Source organism: Geotrypetes seraphini, chromosome 1 (assembly GCF_902459505.1).
Source record: "Geotrypetes seraphini chromosome 1, aGeoSer1.1, whole genome shotgun sequence".
Lineage (NCBI taxonomy): Eukaryota > Metazoa > Chordata > Amphibia > Gymnophiona > Dermophiidae > Geotrypetes > Geotrypetes seraphini.
This window is the reverse complement of record NC_047084.1, coordinates 152,003,114-152,016,490: the sequence shown is the minus strand read 5'-3', so window position 1 is coordinate 152,016,490 and position 13,377 is coordinate 152,003,114. Positions and strand designations below refer to the sequence as shown.

Here is a 13,377-nt window from a genome sequence, read left to right as displayed (position 1 = left end):
AATAAGATGATCAGTAATTTTTTGTCAATCTTTGATTTTTGGAATGATCTTCCGCTTCTTTTAAGGAGATCTGGTTCACTTCAATTTTTCGTAAATCTGTAAAAACCACTTTATTGGCTAAACATTTTGAAAATTAATTTTCTTGAAATTTTGTCATTATTCCTTATGTTTTTTTTTCTGTTAAGTTAACTATTGTAAACCAAGTCGAGCTTTCTTAGAATGATGACTTGGTATATAAAGCCAAGTCTTAGATTAGATTAATTTGGAGTTAATAAATGCTTTAGAAATGTTTCAGTAAATAATAGACCAATGATGATGTGGTATATAGCACTTACCCTCCCTTTTACAAAGCCTTGGTAGTGGCACAGCAAATGCTCCGAAGCCCATGGGCATCGGAGCAATTAATGCAGCAGCAGCTGCTACCGCAGCATTGCACAAGGAGCCCTTAGGCAGTGATGAGATTGTGAGCTGCTGGAGTGGTATTGCCGAGGTCTGGTAAAATATAAAATGAATTTGAACCAAGATAAGAATATAAGAATAGCCTTACTGGGTCAGACTAATGGTCCATCAAGCCCAGTAGCCCGTTCTCAAAGTGGCCAATCCAAGTCCCCAGTACCTGGCCAAAACCCAAAGAGTAGCAACATTCCAGAGCTGAGATTGTGATGTCATAATGCCTCATTCCACAGTGCCTCAGAGCCAACTTCATCAGTGATGTTACAATAGCTTAATTGTCCTATACTTGGCACACACAAGAATAGCCTTACTGAGTCAGACCAATGGTCCAATGAGCCCAGTAGCCCATTCTCATGGTGGCCAATCCAGGTCCCTAGTACCTGGCCAAAATCCAAGGAGATCATCTAAGTTTGATAATGAAGATTTAAAAAGCAACTTACATCTTGGATTGATAGTGGGTAAATACTGCCTCCCTCAGGAGGACGCATTGATTTCCATTAGCAGTATTTCATAAGCCAATATCCTCAGTTAGCTATTGCCGTCCTCTGGAGGTGGGGGAAGGAAGATAGGGAGGAGGGATGTCAATAATTTAGTGCTACATGCCTCATTCTGTTTTCATGTTTGCCATATATCCATATATAGGTATATATGCCCCATACATACACTCTTCCAGAAGATATATTTAAATTAATAAAAAATAATGAGGATCACAGGAGTCTGTAAAGAGTAACAGTTTGGTTCTTTTTGTTGGGGGTTTTTTTTTTTTTTTTTTTTTTAAATATAACATGTTTCCAAATAAAATGCCCATTGGAATGATAGTATTCAGTCCCAGGAACTATACAATGTAACTGGTTAGATCCAGAAGATATGAAGTTACGTCTATGATCTGATCAAGAATACCTGCCCTGGCCACTTTGCGGATGTTTCTATCCACTTGTTCACAGTGTGCACCCAGATAGCCTTTTTTGCATAAGCACTTATTTGGTCGGACGCAGACTCCTCCGTGACAACATGCTGGCTCACATTTTGCTGTAAAAAAACACAACACACACACACACACTATAAAGCCATTTCAAAAACCAATTTCTTTTTTCAAGTATCTTGGCTATGAATACAGGACATAAAAGATCTAAACATTACATAGTTATGACCTTATTCAAATAAAAATGGAGCAATAATCAGCAGTAGTGACAACTATATTTTTTAAACACTGTTTTCATTCACATTCATCCACTGGGATATTTAAATAACTTCTTTCATTTACTTCATTTGTTTTCACAGACCTAAGCAACACCACTTAAGACTCAAAAGCTCTCATTGTCTCAAAGCTTTACGTGTCTGATCGTCATCGGTCTTTTCTTCACTGTTTTGCTTTTTTTTCCATTATACTGCAATTTATAAATAAACTTATTTAAATATTATAAATAAAGGAAACTTAGCTTTAAAAACTTAAGGGGCTCATAATCAAAACTTAAACACGTCTAAAAACCTGCCAAGTTTTTAGGTCATCCAAGTGCCGATAATCAAACCTATTTTTTTGGATGTATCCAGGGACTTTTTAGGCCTCTGAATGCCGCTGTGTGCCCAGAGCTGAAAGAGGTGTATTTGGAGGAGTGGTTGGGGCAGGATGTGGGCCAATCTAGACTTAGTTGTCCTGCAGGGATAATCGAATATTTTACTAGACTTCTGGACAGAACTTATACTTTGTGACTTAGACAATTTAAAAACAGGTATAAGTGCCCAAAAAGTATCCAAAATGACCAGATAACCACTGCAGAAACAAAGTAAACATCTCCACACACTCCCTCAGCATTCACTGGCTCCCTCACATCACCACAAAGATCGTAATAAAAACATACATACCTGTCTCCAGAACATCAGCACCTAGTATAGGAAATCCTAGTAGAGTTGCACATAGCTCTTTGACAGCGCGTATTTGTCTTGCGTGCATTTGACTATTAGCCGGGGGGGGGAGGGGGGAGGTGAGGGCTAGTTAACAATAGAGAGGAGGACCCAGGCCCATAAGCCACTCTAACCACAACATATGTGAGGAACATGTGCGCCCACCAAACCCCCCCAAACCCTACTGTCTTATCTGGTGGCACTTGCAGCCATAAGAGCTACTGGGGTTGTAGACAGGTGGGTATAGTGGGTTTTGGTGGGCTCACCATAAGGGAGTTGTGGTGAGATGTTTATGTGGCACACTTTTTGTGAAGTTCACAGCAGTGCCCTGTAAGATGCCCCAATGCTCTGTTGCCATGTCTGGGTTGCCAGTCCATCACAATGCTGGCTCCTCCCACATCTAAATGGTCTTGTTCTGTACGTTTGGGACTTGAACAAAATTTTGGTCGAGAGTGTGGTCTAAAGATAGATGACCTAGTGGTCTGGACAAACAATAGCCTGGATGTCCAGATAAACAATTCTAAAAACAAAAAAAAATTTTAGACGTATTTTTTGAGAATGGGCATTTTCCTGCTGCCGACTTTGGGCGTCTAGTGCCATATGTCCAAATTGGACTTAGACGTATGTTTTGAATAGAATGCTAGGTATAATCAAGAGGAGTATTACAACCAGAACGAAAGAAGTTATCCTGCCGTTGTATCGAGCGATAGTGCATCCGCATCTGGAGTACTGCGTCCAATATTAGTTGCCATACCTTAAGAAGGATATGGCGATACTTGAGAGGGTTCAGAGGAGACAGACATGATTGGAGAAACTGGGGCTCTTTTCCCTGGAGAAGAGAAGACTTAGAGGAGATATGATAGAGACCTACAAGATCATGAATGGCATAGAGAAAGTGGAGAGGGACAGATTCTTCAAACTTTCAAAAACTATAAGAACGAGAGGGCATTCAGAAAAGTTGAAAGGGGACAGATTCAAAACAAATGCTAGGAAATTTTTCTTCACCCAACGGGTGGTGGGCACCTGGAATGCGCTTCCAGAGGGCATGATAGGACAGAGTACGGTATTGGGGTTCAAGAAGGGATTGGACAATTTTCTGAAGGAATAGGAGATAGAGGGGTATAGATAGAGGATTACTACACAGGTCCTGGACCTGTTGGGCTGCCACGTGAGCGGACTGCTGGGCACGATGGACCTCTGGTCTGACCCAGCAGAGGCACTGCTTATGTTCTTGATGACTTTTCTCCTTGTGTATGCATGGGGAAAAAGAGGAAAGGAAGATCACAGCAACTCCCTCCAGTAACTGCATCATCTCCAACTCTCAGGCAACCAACTCTTGAGAGTTATGGTATTTCTGTTACTACCGCAGGAGTATTCCTTTCAGTCTCACCAGAGATTAGATCCAACATTAGCACCAACAGGGTTTCTTTTACCTCTGAACAAAGGCTTCATCCATCTCAACCCAGATGTGCCAGCAGTATAGAGTAGCGCCTGGTTGTAGGACCCAAATGTATCCTGGCAATGGAGTCGTTGGAGGGTCCTCCTGCTTAAACTTCCTCCCTGTTGGTTGAATCATCCTCTGCTCCTGAGAAACTGCTACAGCAATCTTTGGCTGGAACAGAGCAGGGTCGGGTAGTTGAATCATTGGATAATGTGGTTACAATGTTGTAGAATCCTGAGATAGTGACTATGGAGTCACTTTGGGACGCCATGCAGGTGCTCAATTAATCATTACATTACGGATTTCTAATCCGCCTATACCTTGCAGTTCAAGGCGGATTACAAAAGATTTGACTGGACATTTCCAGTGATGATCACATTACAGAGGATTTTACTGGACATTTTCCAGTGAGGATACAATTTTTTTTTTTTTCTTTTTTTTCTTGGGGATCTTATGGGTTGGATAGAAAACTGACAGTGCCTAGCTGTGTGATTTTAGCAAATGGAATACAGTTAGAGTAGGCAAGATTACAATCTTTTTATGGTCTGTTTACTTGAAGGGTGATTAGGTGTGATATTTGGGGGAGGATTATCTGGTGGTAGATGAGTTCAGTCGAGGTAGGTGAATTATCTGGAGGTAGGTGAACTTAGCTGGAGGTAGGTGAAGTGGTTTAAGGTTTTTGGATGAATTTTTTAAAAAGCAGGGTTTTGATTTCTTTACGGAATGTTTTGAATTCGTCCGATGTTGTCAGCAGGTTGGAGATGGTATGGTTGAGTTTTGCTGCTTGTGTTGCCAGAAGGTTGTCAAACATTTTCTTGCGTTGTGTGCCTTTGAGTGGAGGGAAGGCAAAAGGATTTGGGGTTCTTCTTTGTCTTGTGGTGGAGATCTGGTTTAAGCGGTTGTTTAGGTAGGATGGGGAAGAGCCTTGTACTGCTTTGAATAATAGGCAGTGGAATTTGAATTGAATTCGTGCTTGTATGGGTAGCCAGTGGAAGTCTAAGAAGGCGGTTGTTATGTGATCATATTTTCTTTAATGAAGTTGTCTTCTAAGTTTGTCAGTGATTTGCTAGTTGTTTCCAAGACGATGGAAGCTCAGGCCCAGACTCTGGATCAGCATTCTACCATATTACAATCTTTCGAGAAGAAAATATAAGAATTACATCTATTGAATGGAACAATGATCAGGCAGGCTTGAATATCTGGAAAATCAATTAAGAAGGAATATACTGAGATTTTTTTAATTTTCCTAAATCATCCTTAATTGGCTCTGTGGACATGGTGAGGAAATATTTTCTGGAGGTTTTAAAAATGCCCACAAAGACTTTGCCACCGATAGCGAAGGCTTATTATTTATCTCTGGCAAAAACATCATCTCCTGTGAATCCACAGATGACTTCTCCTGGAATGAATTTGACCAGCTTCTTAGAATCATCTTTAGAAATGATTACTCAAAGGACTACATTGATAGTGTCCTTTGATTAGTCTAATGTTTGTATTACCATAATATGGGAGAATTACTTTTGGGTTCAAAAGTGAGGATATTTCCTGATGTGTCTATAATGACTCAGAAAGATGCCAAGATTTTCTGGCTTTTAGACCTAGAGCTAAGGCTTCTGGTTTTAAATTTCAATTACGATTTCTTTGTTCATGTGTTTTTACGATTTCCTTGTTCATGTGTTTCATGTCTATAATCCCAAACAATTTTCTGAGTTTCTTTCTGCTAAAGAAGAATTAAATATAAACATATGACATCATTGTGCTATTAAGACTGGCTTGGAATACTTCCCAGTCTAGGGAAGTATTAGGGTACATAGTTTTCCTTACTCTTCATTAGGATACATTATTCTTGATTAGGGTACATAGTTTTCCTTATTCTTCATTTCTTTCTGGCTCCCCCCTGATATTATTATTATTTTTTGGACAAATTTGGAGCTAAAATTTCTTCAATTTATTAATCTTGAAATTTTATTTCTATTTTCTTGTATCACATGATTGTTATTATTGTAATATTGAATTAATAATAATAATAAAAAGAATCAGTCCATACCCCAAGACAGCGAAATCCCAGAAGAGGAATGATTGATTCGTCAAAGAGGATTAGAAGAATTTGGGGTTAATTTAAAGTAGAGAATGACATGGTGACAAAATTCATCATTGTTCCCATCTCCGTGGATAACCGCGGAAAACCATCTCCATGTCATTCTTTGAGAGAGAGGGAAGAATCAGAGTATGAATGGGCACAACCACTGAACGTCAAGCCTTGCATTGAAGAATGTTGGTGTAGAAGGACAGAGGTTGAGATAGACACTAAAGACTTGGGATTGTTTCCCGCAGTTATCTGCAGGGACGGGAATGGTGATGAATTTTGTTACCATGTCATTCTCTAATTTAAAATTCCAGAAATCCAGAGCTGTTGTTTTGACTGGATTCAATTTAAGTTTACGGGAAGCAACCTAAGTAGCAATTGCATGCAAACAAAATTGTAATGGTTGTAAATCAATGCAGAGTAGAGACATGGGAAAAAGAAGAAGAATATAATCTGTGTAAATGTAGAATCAAATGTTGTAAGATTGAATCAAGTTTGCAAGAGGACTAAGGAAAATATTAAACAGGAGGGGTGATAATACCTGACCCTTGTGGAACACCCCAATTCAGCTTATAGGTTGGTGACCATCTGGATCCTGAATAGACACAAAAAGAGCGTTGAGAAAAGAAAGTTGAGAACCAGCTTAAGACTGTACCTGATATACCCAGTCATTTTAGTGTGCTACAAAGAAGAGAGTGATCTACAAGGTCGAAAGCAGCCAAGAGGTCTAATGAAATTACTAGAATACGGTAACCTTTTTCAAGAGTCCTGTGAAGATTACTTAGGACCAAAGTGATAGTCGTTTCAGTGCTCTATCTTAAATAGAAGCCTGTTTGATAAGGGTGCAAAATCCTGGTTTTTGTGATTAGGTCAAGTGAATATAAACCACTTTTTCTGTGAATGTTGAAAGGAAACAAAGATTGGAGACTGGGCAAAAATTGGTGGGCTGAGTGGGATCAAGAGAAATGCCTTTGAGAACTGGGGTTATCCATGCTTTATTCCAGATGGCTGGGATATAACCTTTGGTCAGACTATTGTTCACTAGTACCAGTACCAATCCTAGGAGACTATGTTTAGTCACTTTAATCCAGGGGGAAGGCATGAGGTAATGCACATATTATTAACAGTCACAGTTAACCTCCCTCTATGCAATCTATACAATTTTCAGTTCTCTCTCCATTGCTGTAGCTTGCTGATTCTCCTCAGCCATTTTTCAAGTTTCAAGTTTATTTAAAATTTGATTGGATCGATTTTACAGAGCTTCAAAGCGATGTACATTTTAAAATTAATAGGAAAACAACTTAAAATAATATACAATTACATAGACATGACAATTAAACAAGGGGAGAAAAGGAAGAACTACAATTGTTATAGGAAAGAAGAGAAGGCTTTTGTGGTATATAAATAAAGATTTATATTATGTTAAAGTTGCAAGGAAAGAAACTGAAAAAATTTCCCACGTGGCAGAGTTGGTAGGTAAAGCTTGAGCCGAATCAGTCATTGGACCAAACAAGGGAAGTGACTAGGCCTCTATCTACACCTACATCTCTCTCATAATACTAGGCCTCTATAGTGCCAAAAACTTGGCAAAATTCTTCTTGAAAATATTATTTGTCTCAGCAACACACTTCCAACTTCCTCTTTAAAGTTGGGAGTGTGTTACAGAAAGAATGAATTTTGTTCAAGAAGAATTTTGCCAAGTTTTTGGCACTATAGAGGCCTAGTATTATGAGAGAGATTACGAAATCTTTTGAGAAATTGAAACGAGGGCTATTGAGTATTATTGGATGAAGAGAGCAGAGCTGAAAAATGTGAACTCTTAGTTTCTTTCTGCAGATGGTGAAAGGAGTCTTATTAACTTGAAGCTGGCCAAAGAATCTTTGTTTTTGTGTTTTGTCACAGATGCTTGGCCCTACTAAGTCAGCATTTTGCTAGGCATAAATCAGAAGTATACCAAGATGTAGTGAGATGTAAATGTGAACTTGACTTTTTATAGTGTTGAACAGTCATTGACAAGATGGCCGACTGAATTGAGATATATCATACTTCGGCTTGGTCTTCTAAAGTTAAGGAAATGAAAACTTTAGGGAAAAAGGAGCTAAGAGTTTTGGGATCAGAACAACAGTAATAGTTAGGACATTGACTTTGGGAGCGTATAGATGGACGAAAAGACCTGGGAGAATTGGGAAAAAAATGTAGATTGAAGGAGACTAGAAAGTGCACTATTTTATCTAGAATGGTGGTTCCCAACCTTGTCATAGAGGACCATCAGCCAGTCAGATTTTCAGGATAGCCCAAATGAATATGCATAAGAAAGATTTGCATATATTGGAGGTGACAGGCATGCAAATCTGCCCCGTTGTTATGATATTATTATACACTGTGGGGCTAATTTTCAAAAGAAAAAAGTCCAAGAAGTGGCATGATTGGGCAGTTGGATGTTTTTTCGTCAAAACTTTCTAATTTGCTATTTTCAAAACCTATTTTCTAGATGGATTTCTATATTGTTCTTCTGCAGTTCATATAAATCTCAAGGAGGCAAGTTAGAGGCATGGAATGAGCGGCACTAGGGCAGCCTTATTACTTGAATGTTTTTCTGCCATAATTGAACATTTTAGAATACGGCCAGGGCACAGTTTCGACATCTGGGGCTAGACCTGTTTTAACAATTAATAAGTGCCTAAAGGTGCTAAAACTGACCAGTTGACTCCCCCACATTTCCCCAGGGGTCACTGACCCCTTTCCACCCCCCCCCCCCCAAAGATATGAAAGAAACAGTATAAATCTGCCTGTATTATAGCTGCAGATGTTATGGACAGTCCTAGTAGAGCAGCAAGCAGGTCTCTGGAGTAGCCTGGTAATCAGTGCAGTGGACTACAGAGAAGGACACCCAGGCTCATAACCCACTCTAACTAGTACATTTGTGATGAAGCATCTGAACCCATCAAAACCCACCAAAATCTACTGGACCATCATATCAGTAATACCTGCATGCATAAGAGCTACTGCTGTGGTGTATAGTTAGGTCTAGTAGGTTTTAAGTAAGTTTTGGAAAGCTCCCCACATAATGTGAGATGTTTTTATGTAAAGTTCTCTGCACTGCTCTGCTGTGATGACTGTGTGGCCACTCCTACATCCCAATGGCTTGTTTTATTTTTTTCAATAATGGTTCAAAAAGATAGACGCACATCTGAAAGATGCTATTTTCAAAAATATAAGACACATGTTCCTTAGGCTTTGGTGGTTGGCATCTTGATTGTAGCAGGTTTCCGGATCTTGCCGTGTCTGTGTAGAAAGAACCGACGTTCCAGTCATCATGCTGTTCCAGTCATATACAGTATATAAAGACACACTGCAGACCTCAGCATACCCTGAAGAAAGTCACAGCATAATGGCTGAAATATCGGTTCTTTCTACACAGACGCGGCAAGACCCGGAAACCTGCTACAATCATATAAGACACATGTTTTGCAGTTTTGAAAATAGTCATGTTCACTACTGGATTTTTGTGCGTCTTCCACAAAATGTCCAAATTCGGATTTGGATGTCATATCAAAAATGCCCCTCTGTATTTGTGTTCAGTATTTACCAATTTTTGCAATTAACAAAAACCTAAATAAAAAATATTGAAGTATGTAGCTGAGTATCATTATTATTTTGCAGCTCTAGAAGTCAAAGTGCAAATGTCTGCATGCTACTGTAAATCTGAATTTTTGAAACCCGAGTTGTACATTTCACCATGGCTGTTATATCCTTCTGAAGCTTGGAGACATTTGTGTTTTGAGATGAGTTTTGCAATGGGGGAGGCTCTTTTCTGCTCTGTTTTTGCTCCTACTGGGTGTGAAACATTTCATTTTGTTGCTCTTGTTTGCAAATACCAACCAGTTCTGCAGAACTCTCCTTCCCAGCCCCGATTACAGCAACATTTTCCTGTTGGAGTGCAGTGGCCATTCCTACAGTGGCGTGGACATTCAGATGTCAAGAGTTCTGGAGGCTGAAATGGTCTTTTGCAGTCTTCAGGAAACAAAGGCCTAAATAAAAGAATAACGTCAGATGAGCATTCATTTTCAGAACTCATATTCTCAAAATATACTGAAACATTTTTGGCCGCAAGGAAAAAAAGAACAAGGTTTAATAGCAATATTGCAGGGAACCTTGACTCTCAAAAAACAGGTCAATTCACCCTCCAGTACAGGGCTACTCAATTCCAGACCTTGAGAGCCACAGGCAGGCCAGGTATTCAGGATATTCACAATGAATATGCATGAGTGATATTTCCACACCAAGGAGGCAATGCATGCAAATCTCTCTCTCATGCATATTCATTGTGGGTATCCTGAAAACCTGGCCTATTTGTGGAACTTGGGGACTGGAATTGAGTAGCCATGCTCTAGTGACTCTGGTCTCCTGGAGGTTAGAGAATGATATGGGGACAAATTTTCCCCATCCCTAAGGGAACTAATTTCACGTCCCATCCCGGCGAGTTCTTTTCCTGTCCCTGCCCCATTCCTGCAAGCCAATTGCACAAGCCTCAAACACTTGAAAATCATAAGTGTCCGAGACTTGTGCGGTTAAGACAGAGCTTACAGGAATGGGGCAGGGACAGCAACAAAACTCGCATGGACGGGACAGGGAAATTGAGTTCCTGTGGGGATGGGGAAAATTTTGTCCCAATGTCATTCTGTACTGGAGGTGAAGAACAGCTTTTCCCAAATGCAATATATACTGTTTTGATGAGATGGTGTTATACTCTACTGCAGTTAAAGAAAGCATTTCCAAAACTTACCCCTCCCTTATTATTAGTGCACTGAATGCTCCATGTTGATCCCAACGTCAGGAGCAGCGCAGAGCATTCAGTGCGGTTCCCTAAACTAATACACATATTCCAACAATGGGGAACTTCCCAAGTGGATTGCTTCATTTCTCCATTTCAGGGGAGCACAATCTTCTCTATGCTTTCTCACCATTTCCAGGGTGCTTCAGAAAGTTATCACTGATAGGGTGTCACTCATACTCATGGTACCCAGGTGGGCCAGACAGATATGGTCTCCACTGCTCCTCGATCGTCGGGGGGTTCCTCCAATTTGTTTGAAGGACCATCTCTCTCTTCTCAAGGGCCAACTACTACACTCTAATCTCTGCAGTAGCAGTCTCATGGCCTGGAAATTGAGAGTTCATTTTTTAAACATCCTTCTTTTTTCTCAATCAGTTGAGATAGTTTGCTTTCCGCAAGACGTCCTTCCACTAGAAATTCCTATTACACTAAATGGAAGCGTTTTTCCCCTATGGGCACATGTGAAAGGCCAACAGCCTCTTCATTTTCTGTTGGACTTTATCTTCACCTGTCTCTTACACTCCTCTGTGAGGCTTCATTTGTCAGGAATATCAGCATCCCGCTCATTACTGCATGGCAAATCTGTTTTACAACATCCTCTCATTTCCTGTCCTATGAGAAATCTTGCCGATCTTTGACCTCCACTTCGAGTCCCTACTCCATCCTGGGACCTCAAGATAGTTGTGAAACAATTTATAACAGCCTTTTGAACCATTAGGGTCTGCATCGCTTACTTTCCTTTCCTGGAAAACTGCTTATCTTATTGCACTCCTATCAGAAAGCAGTTATGAGCTTCAAGCTTTAGTCACATATTATCCTTACTTACCTTTTTCTCCAAATAAGGTGCTGTTACGGTCTTATCCTCACTTCCTTCCCGAGGTGGGTTCAGACTTCCAGCTTAACCAGACCATCATGTTACCATCATTTTTTCCACCACCACACTCCTCTGGGGTGGAGAAGAACCTTCATTCCTTAGGTTGCAGAGGACCGCTCTTCTTTTCTACCTCACCTTCTCCTCTCCAAAAATCTACTCTCAACTAATCATTTCCTACAACTGACCTACCTGTGGACAACCAATGACAAAGAGAGTCATTTCATCTTGGATTACATTGAATCCATTTTTTCTACACCAGAGCTCATATTCAGCCCCCTCTTCCGCACATACATTACGAGCTATAGCAACTTCAACAGCCAACTTGAAGTCAATCCCAACCCAGGATATTTGCAAAGCAGCTACCTAGTCGTCTGTATATACTTTTACCAAACACTACTGCTTAGACCAGAGGTCTCAAAGTCCCTCCTTGAGGGCCGCAATCCAGTTGTGTTTTCAGGATTTCCCCAATGAATATGCATGAGATCTATGTGCATGCACTGCTTCCAATGCATATTTATTGGGGAAATCCTGAAAACCCGACTGGATTGCAGCCCTCAAGGAGGGACTTTGAGATCCCTGGCTTAGACCAAAGTTTAGCTGAAGATGTTCGCTTTGGTCTATGCGTTTAAGTAACCTCTTTGCATTATAGACTGTTTCCACCTCCCGTATGCTTTTTCAGCTTGGGACTCACCATCAAGTGAGGCTGGATATTCCCTGCCTGTCTCCAGAGAAAGCAAAGTTGCTTACCTGTAACAGGTGTTCTCCGTAGACAGCAGTGGAATGCAGCCACACTTGCCCGCCCACCATCCCCTCATCTCCTCTAGGAACAAAACTGACAGGATAGGGGAGGGGCTCGAGTTGTAGGGCAATCCTGCACATGCTCAGTATGCTTAAAAGCTTACTACAGGTAGGGGAGAGTACCGACGCTGTTGGCTCAATCAGAGACTTCACCAAAATGAGGATGCCAACAAAAAGCACAGTTACTTACCGTAACAGGTGTTATCCAGGGACAGCAGGCAGATATTCTTAACGTATGGGTGACGTCACCGACGGAGCCCCGGTACGGACCTTTTTAACTAGAAAGTTCTAGTTGGCCGCACCGCGCATGCGCGAGTGCCTTCCCGCCCGACGGAGGAGTGCGTGGTCTCCAGTTAAGATAAGCCAGCTAAGAAGCCAACCCGGGGAGGTGGGTGGGTCGTAAGAATATCTGCCTGCTGTCCCTGGATAACACCTGTTACGGTAAGTAACTGTGCTTTATCCCAGGACAAGCAGGCAGCATATTCTTAACGTATGGGTGACCTCCAAGCTAACAGAGAGGGAGGGGGGATGGTTGGCCATTAGGAAAATAAATTTTGTAACACAGATTGGCCGAAGTGTCCATCCCGTCTGGAGAAGGTATCCAGACAGTAGTGAGTAGTGAACGTGTGAACTGAAGACCAAGTGGCCGCCTTGCAGATTTCCTCAATAGGCGTGGAATGGAGGAAAGCCACAGAAGCAGCCATAGCTCGGACCCTGTGGGCTGTGACAGCTCCTTCCAGTGACAGGCCGGCCCGAGCATAACAGAACGCAATACAGGCAGCAAGCCAATTGGACAGCGTTCGTTTAGAGACAGGACGACCCAGACGGTTGGGATCGAAGGTCAGAAAAAGTTGAGGAGAGGAACGGTGAGCCCTGGTACGGTCAAGGTAGTATGCAAGGGCACGTTTACAATCCAGTGTGTGTAACGCCTGTTCTCCAGGATGAGAATGGGGTTTCGGGAAGAAGACAGGCAATACAATAGATTGGTT

General features: G+C 41.2%; 1 protein-coding gene across 5 annotated transcripts in view; it reads right to left on the bottom strand.

The window, feature by feature from the left end:
* HHIP (hedgehog interacting protein) overlaps positions 1-13,377 on the bottom strand; it is a 385,274-nt gene that overhangs the window by 31,939 nt on the left and 339,958 nt on the right. For 2 of the 5 annotated variants that reach the window (XR_004539039.1, XM_033940011.1), the window contains exons 12-13: positions 9,765-9,913; positions 1,354-1,482 (exon numbers count right to left, since the gene is read on the bottom strand). Coding sequence is in view for 3 of the 5 variants with exons in the window: in XM_033940011.1 (XP_033795902.1) it covers positions 1,354-1,482; positions 9,765-9,913 (278 nt within the window). In the remaining 2 variants the exon portion in view is untranslated. Of the gene's footprint in view, positions 1-736; positions 999-1,185; positions 1,483-9,764; positions 9,914-13,377 lie in introns of those variants that run through there. The other 3 variants (XR_004539033.1, XM_033940010.1, XM_033940009.1) reach the window with 3 other exon arrangements.